Source organism: Maniola hyperantus, chromosome 3, assembly GCF_902806685.2.
Source record: "Maniola hyperantus chromosome 3, iAphHyp1.2, whole genome shotgun sequence".
Lineage (NCBI taxonomy): Eukaryota > Metazoa > Arthropoda > Insecta > Lepidoptera > Nymphalidae > Maniola > Maniola hyperantus.
The window spans coordinates 3,259,203-3,283,316 of NC_048538.1; the positions used below are offsets into that span (position 1 = coordinate 3,259,203).

At 36.1% G+C, this 24,114-nt stretch overlaps 2 protein-coding genes across 9 annotated transcripts in view; both read right to left on the reverse strand.

Annotated features, from left to right (window-relative positions):
* Positions 1 to 24,114, reverse strand: part of Hecw (Hecw ubiquitin protein ligase) — a 141,063-nt gene that overhangs the window by 42,565 nt on the left and 74,384 nt on the right. Inside the window, exon 1 of one of the 8 annotated variants that reach the window (XM_069509697.1) lies at positions 9,404 to 9,532. The exons of the other annotated variants lie outside the window; for them this stretch is intronic. Coding sequence (XP_069365798.1) covers positions 9,404 to 9,501 — 98 coding nt within the window. The 5' untranslated portion in view covers positions 9,502 to 9,532. Of the gene's footprint in view, positions 1 to 9,403; positions 9,533 to 24,114 lie in introns of those variants that run through there. 8 annotated transcript variants of the gene reach the window in all.
* Positions 21,390 to 22,406, reverse strand: LOC138404719 (uncharacterized). Its single transcript, XM_069509510.1, has one exon. It carries the CDS (start codon positions 22,404 to 22,406, stop codon positions 21,390 to 21,392), a length of 1,017 nt encoding a protein of 338 aa, XP_069365611.1.

Consider the following 24,114-nt stretch of genomic DNA (forward strand, 5'->3'; position numbering starts at 1 on the left):
TGTCTGTTTATCGCAGAATCTAAAGCTAGTAGGTAAGACTTAATATTTTAATTAAAAAAAAAATAAAAACCGACTTCGTTACACAAACACTAAAAATTGAAAAATAATTTAATTTATTACCGAATATATTATGTATACAAGTGTTAATATAGTTCCATAATAATACTTTTTGGTGCCGGTGCCAATTAGCTTTAGCTGCGCGAATCGTCTAGACTTCATATTTTTATGGGACTCCACAATGGCACCTCATTGGCACCGACCCCAAAAAATATTATTATGGAACTATATTAACTCTTGTATACATAATATATTCGGTAATAAATTAAATTATTTTTCAATTTTTAGTGTTTGTGTAACGAAGTCGGTTTTTATTTTTTTTGTAAAAATTTTTATTTCACAATTTTTAGTGGCCCCATGGAATTATGCTATGACTGGTTAAAAGTCTACTGTTTACTAAGCTATTACACTGATCGCGAGCAATTTACTCTTATTCGTTGAGGAGTTCCAGTATCTATCTTCGAAGATGTTCATCAGATCTTCACCAAATTGAAATGGGACCAACTTTGAAGTATACCCTTTCAAACAAAAAAATAATTTTCAAAATCGGGCTAGGCGTTTTCGAGTTATCGGGGAACATGCATAAAAAAAAAAAAAAAAAAAAAAGATTCCGACGAATTGAGAACCTCCTCCTTTTTTTGAAGTCGGTTAAAAATCAAAATCGATGGATTATACAGGGTGTGACCAGAACGCCAGCAAAAACTTAGTGTTACTGTTATACTACCTAAACATAATCCAATACCTTTAACTATTTGCCTCATTTTCTAGTTTTAGTGATTTAGTATTTTTCAAACCCGCAATGTAGGTATAGAGTGCAAAGCTCAGGTCAATGGATCGCCTACGACGCGACGCGACATTGACTCCGAGTGGCCTACTTACGCAACGTTCGTTATTTCACGACGACTTCAGTCAGATATTTGCAATATATCGTAAACTTTTACAAAAATATAGGATTTTTATATTTTTTTACGCGTTTTTTTGTGGTATCATATCACTAATCATCAAAACTATCATCTGTCTTCGTTTTTGCCAGCGTTCTGGTTACACCCTGTATTCGCCAAACACAAAACATTTGCGGTATCCCGAATAGTGTGGGCAGTTGATTTGTCGAATGCCGAACTATCGTATTTGCCCAAACTCGAATCATTCGCCGAATTCCGCTAGTGGAGCCGTACCATTAATGGAAACGTTTTTTAACACTCGCTGGACTCAAACAGACGGGTGTTATGAGTTTAACGTGTTCGCAACGTCACGCGTGTGGAATATAGCTCATATAGCTCCCAAACGGATGAACCGATTTTGATTTAGCTTTTCCGTTTGAAAGGTGACTCGACCGAGACTGTTCTTAGCTGTGATTCAAGAAAGTCTGTTCAGTGTTCAAGATCATGAGCTCTTTTCTAGTTTACAAAGTTTTTCAGACAGGTAAGCTGTTTATTTTATTTTATGGAAGAAGTCATGGACACTGATTTCTAAGTTAAGTATACCTAATATGTACGTTTCATACGTAGTGCAGTGACGTGCCGGTCAGGTCACAGTGACATCATGTAGTGACTCAAGCATCTCTCTCAATGCAACCTTAGGTGAATATTGTTGCATTAATGGCCTGATAATTGTCATTAGACTAAACCTAGCAAAAACGTGCCAGTGAGGTCATGCCGAAACTAATATATCATACCTTATAAAAAATTACCACTTTAAATCTACTTACATTGTTAGGATATATGTAATTATAGGTATATTGCTAAAATTTAACAAGGCATGTTTTTCTTCTTGCCTTAACTTCGAGCAGGGTTCCTGAGATGAAAATTTATGCAAGTGGTTTTTCTACTGCGGAAAAGAATAAATAGGTATACCTACATTGCTTGTCAAAATGACAAAATATTATAATGATTTCATCTTAGGATAATGACAAAATTTAATGATATCATCTTAGGATAATGCACGTTATTTTATTAATAACGTTATATGAGTTGATTCTGATCGCTACTAAAAGCATATTCGCATCTTTGTCTTTACCAATGTAATAAGAAAAGGACAGACAAACTAAATACCCGTTATCTCCCAAAGCCACCATGATCCTTCATACACCTTCAACTTCATAATCGCTGATTGTTCCTCCCTGTGTTGGGGGCAATACGCAGAGAAACTTTCAGCTTTTATAAAATAACGAAGGTCTGACACGCGCTGGCTTTTAGTCCATAAGGTTTAGAGGAAAACATCAGAATCGACGCCATTGTGTTATTATTTTGATAAATAACCCTAAATTACCAGAATCGCCTAGCCTCAACACCTAACTCACTTATATAATTTATTGGGTAATAAAAGCTAAATTGAGTTGTAATTTAATATAATGTAAGGCGTAACGAGTCGCAATCTACGTAATTACGTCGCCTTGCGTGCCGATAATGTAGGCTTCAGGTTTTCCTGGGATTCGAAGGTTATAAGATTTACGGTACGCCTGACATAATAGCTTCATTGTAACAGCTAACTGAATAGATAAGAGCGTCTAGCCTCACGACTTAGGAAAATTAACGCCTTCTTGGACTAATTTTATACTTTAGTTTCCGTTTTCATGATATGACCATATTATAGTCTCATCCATTTCATAGTTCTGACACGGCATAATCCATCCACTTCTATACCTAGTCCGCAGTAGGTACTTTGCTTTGAAAAACCGCAACCGCAAGGCAAATGCAAAAACCAGGAAAATTGAAGTGTATGTTTGTAATTTCGAAATAACTACCTCAAATTAAGCTCATATGGTTTTTTTTTTTTTTTTAATTCTTTATTTAGCCAAATATAATTCTACAATTTTACGCTTGACATCCTAAAACTCTGTTGAGTTTGTATGGATGTTGCACATTTTAACTGAATCTGACTGATCAGTCTCCTAGACTTAATCCATCACGATATGGCAGATTGGCGGACATTGTGGCTAATTCCTTTGTACACAATCTCGAAACTAAACTAAAATATCACGTCTAAATCTATTGCTATCCCTTTCAAAATGTTGCTTGCGGAAAAGGAATGCACTAGATTTAGACCTGTTAATTTAGTTTAGTTTAGAGATTGTGTACTAGAGAATCGGCCCCATTATACATCTTTGAAAACATTATTGAGATCTCTGAGGTATGCAGGTTTTTCACGATGTTTTCCTTCACCGTTAAAGCAAGTGATATTCAATTGCTTAAAACGCAGTATGCACATATAACTCCGAAAAGTAAGAGGTAGGTACGTGCTCGGCGGACCCAAACCACGGATACCTCGACAGTAGCGTGCACAAGGTTTGAAGCCAGGGTAGGCACTAGTTAAGTAGGAGCCCTGTTTACTGGCAGCTCATAATGAAAAATATGCATTGAGCTTTACAACTGGGGTAAGCAGTGCATTTATGCCTCCATGATCTGCACGCCACTGTACCTCGAACCGCCGACGTCTAAAACCAGTAGGCATTACCACTGGTTTATATTTAACTGATATTTCGTCTGATCACTATGAATCGGATATACCGAGAAATTAAATATTATTAAATCGCGCACGTTCCCTACACTGCCATGTATAGGTAGGAGGTGTATAGTAAACACTATTGTATATATCTACAATAAACAGCGGCCTCATTGTGATTCTACTGCTGTACGCATTGCATTACACATACACTGAGTGCACGTGGTCGATATCTCAACGTATCTCGTTTTAAGGGACCCCTATAAGTACTATGACCTATTTTCGTTGGTATTGTTACGTTCTTGGTAATTTATGTCATATTGAAACTTGGAACTTTTTATTTGGACATATTTTACTTTTGTATCAAATAGCATGTGTGGGATGCTTCGTTCGATGAGTTTCCCTTTTGTGAGCGTTACTCGGATTCTTATAACATACTAGCTTATTCCCGCAACTTCGTCCGCGTGGACTACACAAATTTCAAACCCCTATTCCGCCGCCTTCGGGTTTGAATTTTCAAAAGTCCTTTCTTAGCGGATGCCTACGTCATTATAGCTATCTGTATGCCAAATGTCAGCCCGATCCGTCCAGTAGTTTTAGCTGTGCGTTAATAGATCAGTCAGTCAGGCAGACTTACGAAATCGCGGCTTTGCTCATTTTAGGGTTCCGTACCTCAAAAGGAAAAAGTATAGTATACCCTATAGCATTAAAGCCGCATTTAACTTTATCTGTACCTATCATCAACCTCACACCGCGTCCGGTAATTAACCAAGATAGTTAAGATAAATTCACTAATTAATAGCAAAGTATCCGCACAATCGACGCATCCTTATTAACGCTCGTTACTCACACTAACAATTGGGTTTCGCGCTAGTTATTGTTATATGCCTTAACTAAGCTTTGTTTGGGTAAATAATAGACATTGATTAACACAATAACATTATGTATAAGTAGTTATAATATTTGGGCACTTCAGCCTACATTCTTTCTATAGTTTAATTTTGCCATTTCCTTTATTAATTTTATTTTCGTATAGTTTTGATAATGTTGTATTGGTCTAAAGAACTTTTCTTCTGAATTTCTGATGTCTGGGCGCATGAGTAAAGATAGGGCATCATTAACAAGTCTGGCTTCGATTAAAATCTATCCTATCTTCCTTAAGGGATATCCTATCTTCGTTATTTCTGTACTACAGAAATAAAAGCAAAGTTTTTTTTACATCCTATGCATTGGTTGATTTGATAAGAAGGTACAGAATGCTCTACCATCAATTTAAAATTTTGAATAACTTCTTCTTCTAGACATTTTTCATCCTGGACATTATCTTCAAGCAGAAACTTTTTTATTGCATGTTATAATATGTACTCTATTATTCTATAGCCCATAGGTACCTACATATAGTCCGCGACAGGTTGATATGGCAATGGGGGTATGAGGCGGGTGGACGCGCCGCATACTCGCATGTCACCCGCGCTCGCCCGCACCAGGTTAGCGCGGGGGCTGTGCGGATATGTGGGGCGTTCCCTCTCCGATTGCTATCTCGACCTGTCGCGTACTATACCTTGTTTATTATTCTACTAGCGACCCGCCCCGGCTTCGCATGGGTGCAACGTAGATACTAATGTGGTGTCATTGCCTCGGAAACTCTCAAATGAGAGGATTTTTTCCCGACCTAATTCACATTACTTCAATTTCTCTAGTGATTTCTAATTTTTTGAGAATTAAACTATAGCTATAAACCTTCCTCTTGAATCACTCTATCTATTGGTGAAAACCGCATTAAAATCCGTTGCGTAGTTTAAAAGATCTACGCGTTCATACATACATACATACATACAGACGCGGGAAGCGACTTTATTTTATACTATGTAGAGATAGCCGCATACACCGCATATCAAGTTCGGCAGCCACATCGCAACATCTTTGTAACCGAATAGCCGCTTCTTTTACATTTCACACATCAAATTACTAAGAGAGTTCTAAATCTGGACTGCACCCTGCGTGCGCGCGCGCATCCCGCGTCTCGCATGTCGCTGTCATTTCCAACTTGCACGGATCATCGATCCACTGGAATGGAATGGAAGCTGCTTCTATTGTGTTTTGTGGTGGGATTTATTTACAACGAGAACATACCTACTCCATTTTTAGCACCCTTGATGAAATATCACTCTTCTTCTGTCTAATCAAAAAGAGATTTATATTGCACCCATTCCTAAAGTAAGCTAGCTAGATTTTAAGCATCTTTTTTTATAATTTCACAGAAAGTAATAAAAAATGTATATATTCCGTGCACATAAAAACACATAACTGAAGCTTCAGAAATACGCTATTTGTCAGATAGTCAAATCAGTAACTTTTTATCAAACGTCAAAACGCGCGCTTAGTACCTATGATAGATTCTATGAAATACCGGTGTGTGAGGTCACAATCATTTGACGTGCTTTTTTAGTTTAATCGATAATTTAACTTATATTTTACACTTAAAACCAACAAAGGAAGTGGATTTTACGTATTTAGGAAGACCCTCTATTTTATAATCACTGAGAAATAATTTATTTTTGATGTAGTCAAATACCCAATTAAAGGCATGGTGGATCTACGACTTTGGTGATATTTCGAGTTCACTACAAAATTCACAAAAAATATGTCCACTGTTAAAATAATAGGGCAATAACTACAGGCAATTTTTACAACAAAACAATTGGAGCAAGACAATAATGTAAAACACTTTGTTGTCTCGTGATCAGTGACATTTAAATACCTTTCTTAGAACAAAAAAAGATCTAGGTAAGAAACGGTTCCTCAGTTTTGTTGGGCAAATTGAGAACCGAATTTTTGTATACCTCTTCCATCATGCCATGCCATTCTGTTCACTGATCTTTTCTTTCTTCCTTTGAGCGGAGAATCGCTCAGCAATATTGCACCTACTAAATACTTTAAACTTTTACTTTCACCGAATTCTAGACAATGGCGCTCGACGGGTCCTATTGTTTCATTTCTGTCTATATTGTCATCCAATTACTGCTTTAGTACGGCATATGGTCAGGGCATTTTTGGTTTTGTTAGTCCAGCGCTCTATCACGCGCGGTTAATTTACACTCTACAATAATTAAATTATATCTGCGTGGACTACACAAATTTCAAACCCCTATTTCACCCCGTTTATCCCCTTAGGGGTTGAATTTTCAAAAATCCTTTCTTGGCGGATGCCCTACGTCATAATAGCTATCTGCATGCCAAATTTCAACCCGATCCGTCCAGTAGTTTGAGCTCTGCGTTGATAGATCAGTCGGTCACCTTTACGTTTTATATATTTAGAAGAAAGATGAATACTTTTGAAAAAGTTGTCGGCAATCGACTATTCTGGTATCCCAATATCTAAAACGTTTAATGTGCTCAACGGACATCAAACGTTTAATTCAGATCCACCAAAACAGACAAATCTGTGTGATAGATAGGTAGGTACAACGTGCAGCATGTGATATGCTTCAAGATTGATCTCCGCTGCGGATCTCAATAGAAGGCTTCAATATCCTATCAAATTAAATCTAGAGTTACACTTAAAATAACAGGGTACAGTACAAAACTTCTTATAAAAAGGTCTTATTGAATCACAATATTGCATGAGCATATGCGCAAAAAGCTGCAAGAGCCGAAAGTAGCAAATGAATGCGGGAATGAAAAAAAAATATCACGAGATTACATAGCAACGATGTAACCCTATCCAGAAGGCGGGTGCAACTGCGCGAGCGCATCTACCTGCGTCAAATTGTCCGTACCGTTAGATTGACGGAAAAAATAAGACGCGTTGATTGAAATGGGACATGGGTTCTTTTCAGATTTGAATTGACATTTTTTTATGCACGGTTAGGTACTAAGTCTAAAAGTTATAAATAAAACTATGATGTGAATACAATATTAGTTTGCTGCAAGTGCAAAGTGCAAACTAAAAGTATATACTATTAGACAATGATAGTGACTGGAGATGCAATAATATAGAAATACCATAGAAATGATTTAATTCTATAGAAGCATGATTTCTATAGACTGGAGCTTTTACAAAAATGTATCTGTGACCCTTTACTTTTGAGAGGGTCATTAATAAGTACCGCAAAAAAACATTTACAATTAAAATGTATGAAAATCCGGTGCGGAATTAATTCCGCAGTGCGCGCGCTTCTATTTGGTTATATAGTTCACAGATTTTGCGAGGAAAAAACATACAGAAATTTACCGTGGTGCGCGCTAGCTCTTAGCCCAATCTCCAAAGGAACCCAAATTCTTTCAATAAGCATAAACACCATCTGGTAACCCAAACTATTTGTAGCCGATTCAAATTAACCCCTGTAACCTTACGTAAATCGATTACCCACTCTTATTGAAATCCTAGGTTATCACTCATAAGAACAACATTTTCGACTAGTCGGATACTGATTTATTCTTCCCTTCATATAAATAAAGGTTATTATTGCATGAATTAAGATTGAATGTTTGAGAAAAGGATGTTAACTGTGAAATTGTAATATAATATGTTAATACAGTTTAGTCATGGCGTTTATATGTGACCGATATTTTGATATAATTTATCGATTTAATTTCCTATTAAAAGGAAATAGTATAGAGGTATGTACATTTTAATATTATGTTTACAATTTCCTTTGCATTGTCAAAGATCCGCTGGTCTACCGTTGATATTAGATCATAGACCGACCGAACCGATAGGTCCATCCAATCCAATCCATTAGCCTGTTTGCGTCCGCTGGATATAGGCCTTTCCAAGAGCGCGCCACCAAACACGGTCCTCCGCCTTCCTCATCCATCCGCTCCCCACCACATCAGGTCATCGGTCCAGCGGGCTGGAGGTCGTACCACATTGCGCTTACTGGTACGCGGTCTCCACTCCAGAAACGTCTGCCCCATCGGCCGTCGCTTCTGCAAGCCATTGCCACTTCCTTAGAGCAATGTTGGTCGTTTAAATGATATTAAAACTATCTAATTCGTTAAATAATCAAAAATAGTATTGTTACCTTATTCAATTCTTTAACACTTCATAGAAACGCATGAAAAAAGGGAGTACATATTCCATCTAAAGATGGTTCCGTTAGGATAACAACAAGTGAAGAAGAATATAAAACCAGATGCTCCTAAAACGGTAGCAACTGGAGTTATTCAAATATTTGTAACTATTTTCACCCCTATGTTACGAGTGCTTATACTTATTTTTGATTGCACCTATTTAAGATTTAGGACAATAGTTATGTGGCTGTTGTATACTTATACACCTGCGCCGGATTTCTGTCCTTATAGATTAACGGTGCTTGCGGCGAATCTTTTTTTTTTCAATTATTTATAGTGTGGGAAAAATATGCGAGTACAATCTTTTTTGCCGCAAAAACGAGTTCAACCGCATGGCATAATAAGAGTGTCAGGACTGGAGACGTCCCGTGCATGTCATATTGAAATGTGCTATTATACAATACCATAAAAGCATGTGTACTTTCGAGTGAAGGTAGGCCATATGTTTTATAGAAGTCGCCTCATGTAAGGCAGATGGCCTAATTGGATATAATAGTACACTTTTGTACCTACATAGAAATGTAAAGATTATCTCACATTAAAAGCTCTGCGGCTTTTGCACTGCAAACGCACCTGCATGAATAAATAAACTTAATTGTTATCTTCAACTCGTCTAATTATAATTTGTATTTGTTACGTAACTAATATTTAAATTTATCTTTACAATAGTGAATATATATAATTGCCTATAGTTTATAGAATAGACGTAATATTTTCTTTTTGTTCAATATTAAAAGTTTAAACCGGATACACATTTGCAATGCTGTTTAGGTATCTATCATATAATTGGTAAGATGTACTTACCTTATATCAGGTGTTAGACTTATACCTGAGTTTGTTGTGAGCTCTTCTCAGACCTGGGCGCGTTTCAAACCCTCGTAGCTTTAGTTTTAAGTTTACGTAATTAATTATCACCACTATAATCATCTTGCAAATCAGGAATGTATACAAAATACAAATATTCCTTCCTCATTTAAAGAGTTTAAAACTGAAAAACAGAAATATCTTATAAAAGGATTCACAGAACTGGGAACTGGGAAGTGTGGTTGATTCAAATGTTTATTATTATATCAAAGAGTACACACGGGGAGAGATATTTTAGGCTTCAGATCACTGAATTCTAAATAACTTAATAGAAATGGTATGTACTGTCTTTAATGTTGGCACAGCTGATCTTCGATTTATAGTAGTTTCGAATGGACTTATGCGTAGAATCCAAAGCGACGTAAATTATTATTAATTTAATACCTACTATATCGTCTGTGCAAACACAACTATAATGCTATAGTAAACATATCAGTTTATGCAATAATGCGCACACTGATGTTTGACTAGACATCTGCGCGGTGAACTCAGCCATATTACCATATCTAAACTTTTTTATAATTCTATGCTTCAGACCTACTGATGGTGCGCCGATTTGCCAAATTAAACAGCAAAGACAAAGGTGTTGTTTCAATATAATTAAGGGAGAACATTTGGCAAGACTCCCCGAATGTGAATGGTATCCAGGAATGGTGTGTTTACGCTTTGTGTTTATTTTATCGCTCGCAAGGATCGTCCGATGCGATGCAAATAGTTGATGTTGGTCGATGACAGCTTAGTGACTATACAGTTCGGAAACTGCCCTATATCGGAGCTTCCCATTAGAGAGAGGTATTGCATTTTTTGTATTATTATTATTATTCTTTGACCACTGTTACAATACGAGTATATGTAATCATTCATTTTATAAATTTCGGCTTGAACATATTTTGGCGCAGTTTTCACAAAATATTGTAGGAAGGAATAAGTTTTAATCACAACCAGTTTGGAACGCCCCACGGAAACTCTGATTTCCACGGCTGAGCAGCACGCCAGTGATACATTAAAAAAAATCAGGTCAGTATAGTTTAATTGGATTCACAATTTACTCAGTTACATCCACTCCGTTTTTAGCTATCGTGGGTCGAAAATGCAAGTACTACTATTTTTGCGTACTTTCCAGTGATACAAACGCGAAAAATAGATTAGGTACGAAAGGTATATGCAGACTACAATTGCATCACTTTTTCAACTCATCGTAGACGCATAAAAAATCGTATGCATAGATCCTAAGAGAATATGTAGCAAAGCTCCCCGATATCGTAACTCAACAGTCTGATTTAATATCCATACTTACTGTATGGTCGCTAATCTGCGACGTTGATGTGCGAAAATAAATGTTGACGCCCCCCCCGAAGCGGATGCCTCTTTGTAATAAAACTGAAACTACCAAGTTGTTTTAAAATTGCAAACAGCTAATAATACCTATCAGTGAAGAGGGAACAAAAAATTAATAATAGTAAGTAAGTACCTACTTCGTCTTTTGCGCATCGTTACGTGACATAGGTACGAGTAGCATTTTTGCAATAAGTATTTTTAAAGGGATTTTTTTTATCAAAGAAAACCAGTAAGAACCTGAGAAAACTAAATATAAATGGACCTCCTTTGAAAACGTTTGATATTTAGAAAATAAAAACAGTCCTGCAGACTATGTAAAAAAAGTTGCAATTTGTCCGCATTTCGCATTTAACGGTTGGCAAACAAACCGTTCAATGAATACAAAACAGTGATATCTTTTCTCGATGCACGCATATTCAAAGTAGGTAATTTAAAAACAAAAAAAAAACAATCCGTTTATCCACACTAAAACAGACAGTCTAGGCCAGGGCCACAACCTCCAAATGAACTTTATCTGACGAATAAACTTGCGTTATGCCAGTATTTGTACTGGGAATCTGACAATAGTTCATATTTAGATATAATGCGTAAAAAATGACTTCTCACGCGCCATTTTAACTTTATGTGTCAAAATTCATGTTAGAAGTACGCTTTTAGTCCTTATTTTAAAAGTGAACCGTAGTTTTGTCATGACAATTGTAAAAATAACGCAACAGAGTAACAAGTTAGCTACAGAGTTAAAATAGCGCGTGAGAAGTCGTTTTGTACGGGCTATAGTGAGAATAAACCAATAGTTCAGAATAGCGAAAAATAGCGCAACAGAGTTACAAGTTAACTACAGAGTTAAAATAGCGCGTGAGAAGTCGTTTTGTACGGGCTATAGTTAGAATAAATCAATAGTTCAGAATAGCGAAAAGTTGACCGCAGGTCATCACACGTCTGTCCGATTGTTATGGTAACACTATCTATAGCTTTAAAATTCACGTGATTACAGAAAAATATAAGTATAAATATGCCTAAAGTTAAAAAAACTAGACATAATATTCAACTAAAGAAAAATACTAAGGGCCGGTTGTTTCAACAAACTTTGACGGACACGTAACCTTTAAATATGAAAAAGCGTTGATTCAGCATCTATTAGCGCTAACGTTCGTTAAAAAGTTACGTTTACGTTAACCGGTGCTGGCGCCATTGGTGATCGTCAAATCAGTTCGTAACTTCATACTTCTTACAAACGTAATATTTTATTTACAAATTATAATGGAATCAATTTAATTCAAAGCTTTTAATGGTAGTTTTTTAGAAGATGAAAGAGAGTTTGTAAGAAAGAAAAAGTGTTTAAAATGCGAAGTAGCAATATTAATAACTATTTATATAATTTAATATACTTAAAATGAAATAAAAAAAGGATACGGAGAAGTAAGTTAATTTTTAGGGTTAGTTTCGCAACCAAAATAACAATGACGAACAGTTTTTTCTACAATGAAGCAACGCACTTAAATTAACAGATGTTAAAGTCTGTTACGTCTGTTAAATTTTAACGAACGAATCTTACGAAGACCAATGGTTTGAAACAACCGGCCCTAAGACTGAAGGAATAACCATACGGAACGTCGTCCAGTCAGGATGTTTTTGTAATAAAAAAGCGATTTTAGCGTCGTAAATTTAGATTTTATTTACCCGTAAATCAGCGCAAAACTAAAATCGCATACTATAGTAACTATTCAAGTTCAAGAGGGTGTTAAAACGTCAACGCTCAACAGCGGTTCAGCCCCCCAATTGTGTAAGAATAACCATTTCATGGCTATCGCAATCGTCAAGAAATTCTGCCCTTTGATTGGTTGATTCGCTGTTTACATTTTTTCACAGCCAATCAAAGGGCAGAATTCTTGACGATTGCGATAGCCATGAAATGGTTATTCTTACACAATTGGGGGGCAGATTAGAGCAACAATCTTAACCTCGACAAAGAAATTAATTGAATGGCTTTCTTTTACTAACTTCCGCTACAGTAATTTATTCGAGTACTCGTAGTTTCGAATATAACTCATATTAAAAGCAAAACATTCAGAAGTGATTGAAAGTTTCAAGTGATATAGAGTCGAAACAATAAATAGTATTCTTACAATGAATAATCAAGTAGGTACTCAGCATAAAATGTTGCATTTATAAACATCAACAGAGAATGAAATCATACTTTTGAGAAGTTACTACTGTACAATCTTTCAAGCTTCAATGACCCTCAAGACTCTAATAAGGTTATATTTTATTAATGACTAGCTTATGCTCGCGACTATTTACCCCTATTTCTCCCCCTTAGGGGTCGAATTTTCAAAAATCCTTTCTTAGCGGATGCCTACGTCGTAATAGCTATCTGCATGCCAAATTTCAGCCTGAGCCTGATCCGTCCAGTAGTTTGAGCTGTGCGTTGATAGATCAGTCAGTGAGTTAGTCAAATTTCCTTTTATATATTTAGACTGGCTGACCAACCCAGGCTTCACTCGAGTGTAATTTCTAAAAATCCTTTCTGAGAGGAGGATCAAGTTGTATATAAAACAAATCTATATTCAAAACCTCTAGACCAAGTGGTTTAAAGCTGTACGTTGTTATTCAGTAAGTTTTTCCTTTTCATTTCGTTTCAGGTAGGTACCTTATTCTGAGCCTTAAATAATAAAAAGTTTATTTTTCTAAAACGTCTCTAACGAAACTACGGCCTAAAATTAGTAGACATATAATGATAAACTTTGCATGTCCTAAACACTATACATATTATCTACCTACTAATAATACCTATAAACAATCAATTTTATTATGCGCTGAAATAGGAAGGGTGAAATCAATGTAATAAGGAAGAACTTTAAAAACGATTTCCGGTTAATTTCAATCTATTTCATGTGTACCAAAAATTAAATTGATTACAATAAGTGGGTTACACACACAAATATCCGAACACAAAGTATGTAAAATGCCCGCATACACGCGACCCGCAAAAGCAACGAGGTAACAAGGGGGAGAAGCTCTAGACTAGACTAACGTTTCTCTCTGCCAAAGTACCAGTCCAATTGGTCCAAAACATATGACGTATCATAGAATTAGCTCTGCCGAAATATGTAGATGTTGAATACGTTTTACCTTACCGCAACAGCAGTAGTCAATTTGAATTTACGAAAATGTGTCGATGTATTCAGTTGTTATACTTTCCTATGTTTTGCTTTCGTAGCGACACTATTTTTCTGTCAGTATGTATACCTTCCGAAGATGTCAATAAGTATAACACTGGCCATAAAGTTCAAGCAAAAGCGAGTTGCAGTCGATATGTAGATACACCTATACCTAGTGGTCGTTGTATTGAAAGAGTGTCGCAAAAATTGCATTTTATAAGTGGGTAAATTGCAATTTTGTTCCTAACTAAACACTTCTTGATGAGAGAACTGTATTTAATCTATGAGCCATTACGCACGGTCGATAGTTGCCCGGCAACTCAGTCGACGGAATTTCGACCACTCCGTGCGTATAGACTCGGCAACTACCATATGAATCACGGATTCTAAAAGTCGCCGTCGCCCGAGTTGCCAGGCAACTAGTCGACCGTGCGTGATGCGTCTATCCCTCGGCGTGTTGCTTGACGACACGTCACACGACCCCTATTGGCACCGCATCAGACCGATTGCGAAACCCTTCAGTTAATCAATTATATTGAAAGCCTTACAGTGGAAATCACATTGTAGTTTTATTCAATTTAATGAAATTATACTTACTGAGATTTCATAAAAGTGTTAAGTGAGGTCATACCACTCGTATATAAGAGAAGCGATTTGGTGTCCTAGGTCACATCACATAAATATATAAATATAAATAATTGTTGTAAATGCGAAAGTGTGTTTGTTTGTTGGTTTATTGGTTCGTTCTTCAATCACGCCGCAACGGAGCAACGGATTGGACATGGGTACCTATAATATGTAGTTGAAGACCTGAAGAGTAGGCTACTTCATAGCAATAAGTATTCCTAATAATGGGGTTATTCAAAAGGCGGGGTCCTGAAAGGCCGACAACACATTGGTGGTTCCTCTGGTACTGCAAATGTTCATGGGCGGCGGTAATTAGTTAACATCAGGTGACCCGCCTGCTTGTTTGCTTGTTACGTAATTAAAGGGCTTAATAAAAACTAATAAATTTAATTTATAAAGATGAATAATATTTAAACAATAATTAAAACAAAGAACTTATACTTAAAGAAACAGAGTAACAGTGTAGAACAGAGTTTGAAATAGAATGTTTGGATTTTGGGATATCTGGGTTATATATGTGATTTGGAACTGGAGAGGATAATGAATGGTCTAAAGGACGAGGGCGAGATTTGGTTTGTTTACATAATAATGATTTGTTTACAATATAATGGAGTACATTTTAAAATAGGCTTATTTACTAATGTGAGGTTTAAAGATTATAGATAGGTACAATTATAGGTTAGTAGGTATAGTTAGATATATTATTAAATTATATTGAGTTAGTACAGTTTATCTCTAATACTTAGGTATAGCTTAGGTATAGAAGTACTTAATATGGAGATATGGAGGTTATCTAACACCTCCCCTCTTAGAATAAAGATCGGGCCTTTGGAGTGCGCGATCTTGGGTTAGTTGTTGGTAGGTCTTCTTCTTCTTCTTCGTCTTTGGAAACTGCATTCGTGATGATCGTGGCCATTGGGATAGTTTGATGCTGACGAGAATTGTCGAAACAGTTGTTGAAAATTTGAATGCAACCTCTGGATTGCAGATCTCGATCTGGTTGGTTTTGGTTTCGAAGGCAGAAGCGGCGCCAGGGACAACATTTATATTATATTAGGAAAATGAGCATAGATGTGCCCAGTGCCATAGTGGCAAAAGAGTATTTGGTATTGGAATCACTATGATTGAAGGAGTTTTGATACTCCTTTAGAAGTTGTTTTTGTACTTTGATTTGATCCTTGATGATGTACAGCGAATTCAGTGGTATGTGTCTTGTTCTGCATTCAATGTCACAAATGTTGCGTAGAATCTGCATCTTGTTTCGATGAAATGATTTTAGAGTCTTCAGAGATCTTTTGATGTTCAATTTAAATTTTAGTGAAAATATCCATCGGTTATTTTTAAGCGTTTTAAAAGTGTTGCTATTTGTTGAGAATAATTTAATTGGCAATTTATTGGTAGTTCTTTTTGTTGCTTGTAGAATCTTCTTTCAGGTAAGTACGACGATCTTGCATCTTTCCGGAAGCTTGTAGACACGCAGCGTTGCCGTGTCGTAGAAGTGGCAAGTTATGTTTGCTCGAGGAAAGGAAGGTAGAATAAAAGAGGAATTGGAATGATTAAAAGGAATGGAATATAATGTTATATTATGATAATATAAATTAATTTGAATAAAATTGTAAAACCTAAATTAACTTAAAGAGATTTGTGTATAATATTAGAGTTATAGATTCTATAAAGTTGTAGTATTGTGTAAAGTGTTATGTATTTTTGAAGCAATTATATTGATGAAGCTTTTCATGTGATTATAATTAAAAGTTTTTGATGGATACGGTAAAATAATAGATGGGCAGATTGTGCTCGATTCAATAGACAATATGCTTGTTGTAATAATATCTAAAACTATTTTTGGGCCAATTGTAAATTTTAGGATTTAGAAGATATAGTCGATATTCGTTTTAATTATAATGAGTTAAAAATGATTTCATTAGTTTGATTTAAGTATGATCTAAATATTCGCAAATAGAATACTTAGGTATTTGTCGTACAAAATTCTTAAAATAGTTTTAATCGAAGTTCAAATAGAAGTATTAATTTGTGATTACAAGTTTAGAATTCATTTATAATATAGAATATAATTTAGCATAAAACGTTAGGAGTGTATGAATTTTTAAATTTATTGATATAGAAGTTTTTCACAAAGATGTAGAGTTTGTACAAGAATAAATTTAAGTAAAGATAAAATTGTAAAACTGAAGTATGGGTATTCATGATTTCAGCGAATTTGGTATTGAAATGTCGTGTTTCATTATTTGGTTGATTTCGTGGGATAGGATTGGCCATCACCAAATGATACGACCTGAAAAACATTATTCTTTTATACGACTTAGAAATTATTTTATTTTTTTTTGAATTAGAGAGTTTAGAAGTATAAAAGATTTGGTAAAATTGTATAATTTGTAAATAGAAATTTGTAAAATAATATTATTTTAATTGTATAAACTATGTTATGTATAAATCTATCTAAAACTATCTAATATATAAATTAAAACTAGGTATCAAGTTGATCATTGCAATCCTGTAAAGGTCTTAAGCGATTGCCGTGAACTAATTGGTTTCTACCAGATTTCCTTATAATGTAATTTTCGTTGAACCCTTTTCTTGCAATTTCGTATGGTCCTTCCCATTTGCTATCTAGATTATTAGGATTAGGTACGCGGAGCATAACTTTATCGCCTAATTGAAAATCAGCTATGTTTTTGATGTTATTGTCATAGCGTATTTTAGCTCTATCTTTCATGCTGTTAAGGTTTCTTTGAGCTATGTCACGAGATATTTTAAGACGTTCGTTAAGGTCGTTAAGGTAGTCACTTGTTGTGTACTCGCGCGAGTCTTTAAGGGTATAAAGCAAACGAGGTTTATATCCGAATAGGAGTTCATGAGGTGTGAAGCCTGTCGACTGATTCAGTGAGGTATTATGGCACATTATTGCAAGTGGTACGATTTGATCCCAATTGTGGGACCTTTTTGTAGAGTACATGCGTATATGGTCTCTGAGTACTGCATGGAATCGTTCTAATGCGCCGTTTGTTTGTGGATGATATGCTGTGCTGAACGTGTGTTGTGAGCCTAATAATTTCATTAGCTGTTTCAGGATATTATTGACAAATTCACCACCTTGGTCTGAATGAAAACGTTTTGGGATGCCATAATGTTGGCAGAAGGTTAGAAGGGATTTAGCGACAGTGATTGCTTGTTTATCGGGAATGGGATAAGCTTGGACGAATCTAGTTAAGTCGTCTTGTAAGGTCAGTATGTATTTGTTAGAGTCACCTGTAATGTCAGAGTAAGAAACTAAATCGATGGTAACTCGTTCGAATGGTTCTGTAGAAGAGGTTGTTATAACCATGGGAGCTTTGTATGTTTTTCTTTGTATTTTACCACGTTGGCATGTCATACAGTTATTAACATAGTCTTTTATAGTATCAGTCATACCATTCCAAAAATATTCGGATCTGATTTTACGTGTTGTTTCTACTATTCCTCTGTGTCCTGATAAACGGTCATCGTGAAATGTTTTTAGAATTTCAGGGATTTCTTCTGGATTTGGATGTTTAACCTTATTTTCACAAATCGTAATTTCACAGTCATAGGAGTCAGCTAAGTATGCGGTGATGTGTAGTTGTTCGTTGCCTTGTAATTTACATGTTGGGTAATTTTTGAGATCTGGGACGAAAAGTGATTTGCAATTATGTTGTTGTAAACAACTTAGAAGAGTTTTGAAATAACTTTCAGAATCCCATGAGTCGAAATGTGTTGGCCTTGTACAACCGAAAAACATATTTTGTTTGTTATTTGAAACCACTAAATCGACATCGTAAAGTGTTTTGGGTTTTTCTAAATATGGATCTACTTGAGGACATGTTGAGATTGCAGTGTTAAAAAGGTCGTTCTTATCTGACAGTTCGCATGAAATGGGAATAAATATGTCTTTATGTCTGTCGTCTAAGAGATTGTCTGGAGAAATATGGAGATTTGGAGTGTCGAAGCTATAAGTGGAGTTTTCAAAAAAATGAGAGTAATTGATTTGGAGATAATCTTCTGAGAATACTTCAGTAGGTTTTGGATTTTGAGTGGAATTTTGAATGTCGTTATCGTCGAGTGTTGGGTCTACAACATTAGTGTTCATGACAGGGGGTCGTGAAAGCGCATCGGCGTTTGTGTTACTTTTACCTGCTTTATAAATAACTTCGTAGTCAAATTCTTCTAGTTTTAGTCTCCATCTAACGAGACGACTACCTGGGTCTTTTATAGAAAATAACCATGTAAGTGGTTTATGGTCAGTCACAATTTTGAATTTTCTACCGAATAGATAAGGACGGAAATGTTTGACGGCCCAAACAATTGCCAATAATTCGCGCTCTATGGTGGAATAATTTGATTCGGCTTTATTAAGTGTGCGAGATGCATAAGCTATAGGTAGATCTTTGCCTATTGGTCCTTGAGATAGAACTGCGCCGATGGCGTGTATTGAAGCATCAGTGGTTAAAACAAATTCTTTTGTAAAGTCAGGATATTGCAGGATAGGTGGATTAATTAGTAAGTTTTTACACTCTTCGAATGCTTTTTGTTGGGTTTCGCCCCAAATAAAAGGTGTGTCCTTTTTGAGAAGACTAGTAAGTGGTTTAGTTATTTTGCTAAAATTCGAGATGAATCGTCGGTAATAGCCTGTAAGACCTAGAAATGCTTTTATATCTTTGCAGCATTTTGGAACTGGAAAATCTTTGACTGCTTGAATTTTGTCTGGATTGGGTTTTACGCCTTCGCTAGAAATAATGTGACCTAGGTACGCTACTTCACGTCTTAAGAATTCGCATTTGTCAGGTTGGACTTTGAGTTCGTATTTTTGGAGTCTAGAAAATACTTCACAAAGTTTTTGTTCGTGTTCTTGTAGACTTGATGCAAAAACAACAATGTCATCTAGGTATACAAAGCATCTTTCACCTTGTAATCCGCAGAGTACGGAATCCATTACACGTTGGAAGGTGGCAGGAGCATTCTTAAGTCCAAAAGGCATTCTTTTGTACTCGTAATGACCATAGGGTGTATTAAATGCTGTTTTAGGAATGTCTTCGGGTTCGACTTCGAGTTGATGGAATCCTGAGGCAAGATCTAAGGTAGTAAAGTATTGAGAGTGTCCTAATTTGTCTAGAATGTCAGTGATGTTAGGAAGTGGATAGCTGTCACCTACAGTTACGTCGTTTAGTTTGCGGTAGTCTATGACTAAACGCCATTTTTGTTTTCCAGAAGCGTCAAGTTTTTTAGGAACTACCCAGATTGGGCTACTCCAAGGGGATGAACTAGGTTGAATAATATCTTGGTCTAACATTTTCTGGACTTGAGTCTTAACTTCGTTTTCGTGAACTTGTGGGAATCTGTAAGTCTTAGTATGAATGGGCTTGTCAGAGGTTGTAGGTATTCGATGTTTCGTGTGGTTGCTGAATGTGAGAGAGTCGCCTTCAATAAAGAATATGTCTGAAAATTCGGAAACTATTTTGTTTAAAGATTCTGATTCTTCGGAATTTAGATGTTCTTTTCTTACTAACTGCATAACTTTGCTTTGACGGTCTAAAGAGTTCATGTTGTTAATCGTTATAGGTTCTTGGGATGTGTTGTTGTTTGTAATATTATAGTCATTAGTATTAAATGGAACCGCATTAATAATAGGCGTAGTGATTATCTCGTCGTTTTTGTTAGCATTTACACAAGTGATATAGAATGAATTGTTTGTGACATTTACTAATGCGTTAGGAATAACGATGCCATTAGCTAATATTTGTTTCTCAATAATGGCTGTGCCCGAGTCAATGTTATTTGTTTTACATCTAATTATGGTTTCCGTTCGGCTTGCAAGAAATTGTTTATTTGGATCGTAATTAGTGACGGGTTCGTTAAGATAGTGAAGCTTATAGGTTTTATCACGTATGCGCATTGTTTTTGATTTCATGTAAATATTGGCGTTAAACTGTGTCATGAAGTCGTTACCTAAAATACCATCCGCTTTAAGGTTCAAATTGGCTACGTGAAATTTAAACTTTGGGAAGTTGTCTAGAGAAACTTCAGCTGAGCCAAAACTGGTGGTTGATGTTTGCGAGTTAGAAATGCCTATTATAGAGACTTTGTCTAGGTCATTTAGCTGAGCTGTACCTATTTTGTCTTGTCTCAATATTGAAATTCCTGCACCAGTGTCAATTAATAGAATTACGGGTTGATTTTCTATTTGGAATGTGCAATGTAATAAGTTCTCGGGAGGTACGTCATTTAGAGGCGATACGGAGTAGGATTGAATAGGGTTTGAATCGGTAGGAATAGTATTCTGAGGTTTTGGGTTAGGTTTAGGTTTGGGTTTAGGCTTTGAATGGTATCGTGATTTGGTAGATTTACGGGATTTCGTAGGAATAGTGGGTTTGGCATGATTTTTTGAGAAATTGGTGAAATCAGTGGAAATGGTAGGTTTGGTAACGTTAGTTGGAATAGTAGAACTCGTAGGTATGTTGGATTCGTTGGAAATAGTAGGTTTGTTAGAATTAGTAGGTTTTGCGGAGCTCGCAGATTTAGTATTGTTGAAAGATTCGGAGTTAGTAATTACATCAGTACTGCGGGTTTGGGGCTGGTTACCCTGTTCGTGAGTTACCGATTTTGATTGAAATTCAGATACAGTGTTCGAGGATATTGAATCTTGGTTGGTTTGCGTAGATGCATCTTTGTATTGTCTCCGATAGACTGGCGATGCGTCATTGATTTCCTTAGAGGCAGTTATATTGTGTCCCCGATGGACTGGATTTTGGAAACTGCGACTAAGATTTTGTTTGGGCAGAGTAGGTCTGCTTACCATTTGAGTTGGAAATTCTCTAGGTTCAAACTCGGTGTCGGAGTTTGGATCATTGAGCAGGAGGCTGAAGCGATTTCCGACGAGCTGCTCATTTCGTTGGTCGCTTCGCAGTTTAAATTATTTGCATAAGCTGGAGGAGCTGGTAGGGCACGTTGTATTAGTGGGCGTGTCTGTGCCGAAGGGGTTGGTAAGGCTCGTTGTGTTGACGGGCGCGTTTGTGCCAGAGAGGCTGGCAACGTGTTTCGTATGAGGGAGTCCGACTGGATATTATTGCGCAAGTTATTGTTATATGCTCTTTTGCGACATTCAGATATTAGATGACCTGGATTTTTGCAATAGTTACAGGTTTTCGTATTTGATGGGTATGAATTATAAATTGTACGAGGATTAGGAACGATTTGAGTTCGTTGTAAGCTGGGTTTATGTTGATTCGTGTTATTTTTAAATAAGGATTGCCTAGCTGTGTTCATAGCTCGTATTTTTTCTTCTTCTATGGCAAAACGCCCAGCTACAGTTAGGTTTCGGAAACCTCGCGTTCTTAGCATCGTACCTATTTCGGAGCTAATGCCGTTAACGAAGACGCTTAAGGCGGTCTCTTCTGTTGTTGCCATCCGACCTAATAACGTATTGTCTTTGATTTCGGTATTTAGTTTTTCAACTATTTTGCTTCGGCATAAGTCGACTCTGTGGAAGAAGTCGGTTATGCTTTCAGCTGGTTTTTGGAACATCGACTGTAGTTCTAAATTGAGATGTGAAATCGTCTTGACATTGGAGAATTTCTCAATAAGGTAGGACTTAAGGTCTTCCCATGAAGTATATTGTTTAGAGTGGACATCGGAAGCACATGTACCCGTTATGTTATTTAGTGCATAGACGAGTAGGATTTGTTCCTTCTCGGCGTCTGCTAGAAGAAATGCAGAGTCACAAGACCGGACAAATCTGTAGATTTGTTGTGATTCTGCGGTGTCGAATGTTGGGATGAGTTTTAATAACGTGTTAATTTCTAGAGGCATTGTGTTTGTGTCGTGTATCGGCGATTGAGATAAGTTGGGATATAGAGAGTTGGTGTATGGTTCGTTTTTTATGGATTTAGGCATGTAGAAATAGGATAAATAGATATAAAATAGTACACACAAGGAAAAAAATAGGAATTGAGCAGACAAATTAAGCCACTTACCACAGTAACATCAAGATGAGGAGCATTGCGTTCGGCGACATTTGTTAAAAGCTTGCAGCTACCGTACGTTTTGAGCTATTGTCTCTTGACGCACGTTCTTGTCGTCTTAAATTTGCACAATTAATTTAATTTGTTACGCAATAATCCTACCGACTGCGCCAATTTGTTACGTAATTAAAGGGCTTAATAAAAACTAATAAATTTAATTTATAAAGATGAATAATATTTAAACAATAATTAAAACAAAGAACTTATACTTAAAGAAACAGAGTAACAGTGTAGAACAGAGTTTGAAATAGAATGTTTGGATTTTGGGATATCTGGGTTATATATGTGATTTGGAACTGGAGAGGATAATGAATGGTCTAAAGGACGAGGGCGAGATTTGGTTTGTTTACATAATAATGATTTGTTTACAATATAATGGAGTACATTTTAAAATAGGCTTATTTACTAATGTGAGGTTTAAAGATTATAGATAGGTACAATTATAGGTTAGTAGGTATAGTTAGATATATTATTAAATTATATTGAGTTAGTACAGTTTATCTCTAATACTTAGGTATAGCTTAGGTATAGAAGTACTTAATATGGAGATATGGAGGTTATCTAACATGCTCGCCATTTAAAAAAAAACTGCACGGCATCAATTTATATTTCAGAAAAGCTTACTGTCTTTACATTTAGATACGCACAATAAAGTTCAATCTAAATTTTAAACGTATAAAGAAGGATTTAGCATTGAGGAAATCATAACAAGATTAACAAAATGTTTACACAGTTGTTCACGAAGGCGAAAATCTCGCACAATTTCCATGGAAAAATCCGGCTGAAGCCCGAAATGCGCCAAGAATGACTCAAGTGTAAAGCACAAGTGCTTGTTCAAATTTCAACTGAGTAATGCCGGTTGTTTGATTGATGTGTTCCTGAAAACGTTTCATGCCATTCACACCTTTATGCTTTAAGGTGAAGCAGTACGCTCGACCTAACCTGTTTGCTTTTCACTTGACATTGTGTGAGACAGTTGAGAGGCACGATGATTTCCACTGAAATCAAGGGTTTAGGAAAAGTATTTTTGAGAAAAAATACGAAATTTATGTTTGCAAAATAAAGATATTTCAACTAATGAATAAATAAACTATGTCTTATGTTAAATTGTTTTAGAATTTTCATACCCCTAATCTTATTTATTTACGCCCAAAGTTGCCATAAATTTAGTGTTAAAATAGGAATCTTTTGAGGTTCGTAACTTTAAAATCAATTTTTTTTCAATTTTTAATATATAAATAAACCGATATAATACTACCCCTAACCCTCCTACGTTTGTATGAAGAAAGCACCGAACTGAGCCCACTTAATACAAACTGCCCAGAATTCCTGGAGAATTCAAGCCAGTAAATCAATCTTCATTGACTGTATGGATGGAGCAGCAGTTAACGAAATCCTAAGTGGGACTCAATGACGTGTGAAGTGCTGATGTTTTTAGGGTTCCGTACCTCAAAGAGAAAAACGGAGCTCTTTAAGATCACTTTGTCGTCTGTCTG

Coding starts and splice junctions, on each gene's coding strand:
- LOC138404719 (XM_069509510.1), bottom strand. CDS start 22,406: ATGCCTCTAGAAATTAACACGTTATTAAAACTCATCCCAACATTCGAC.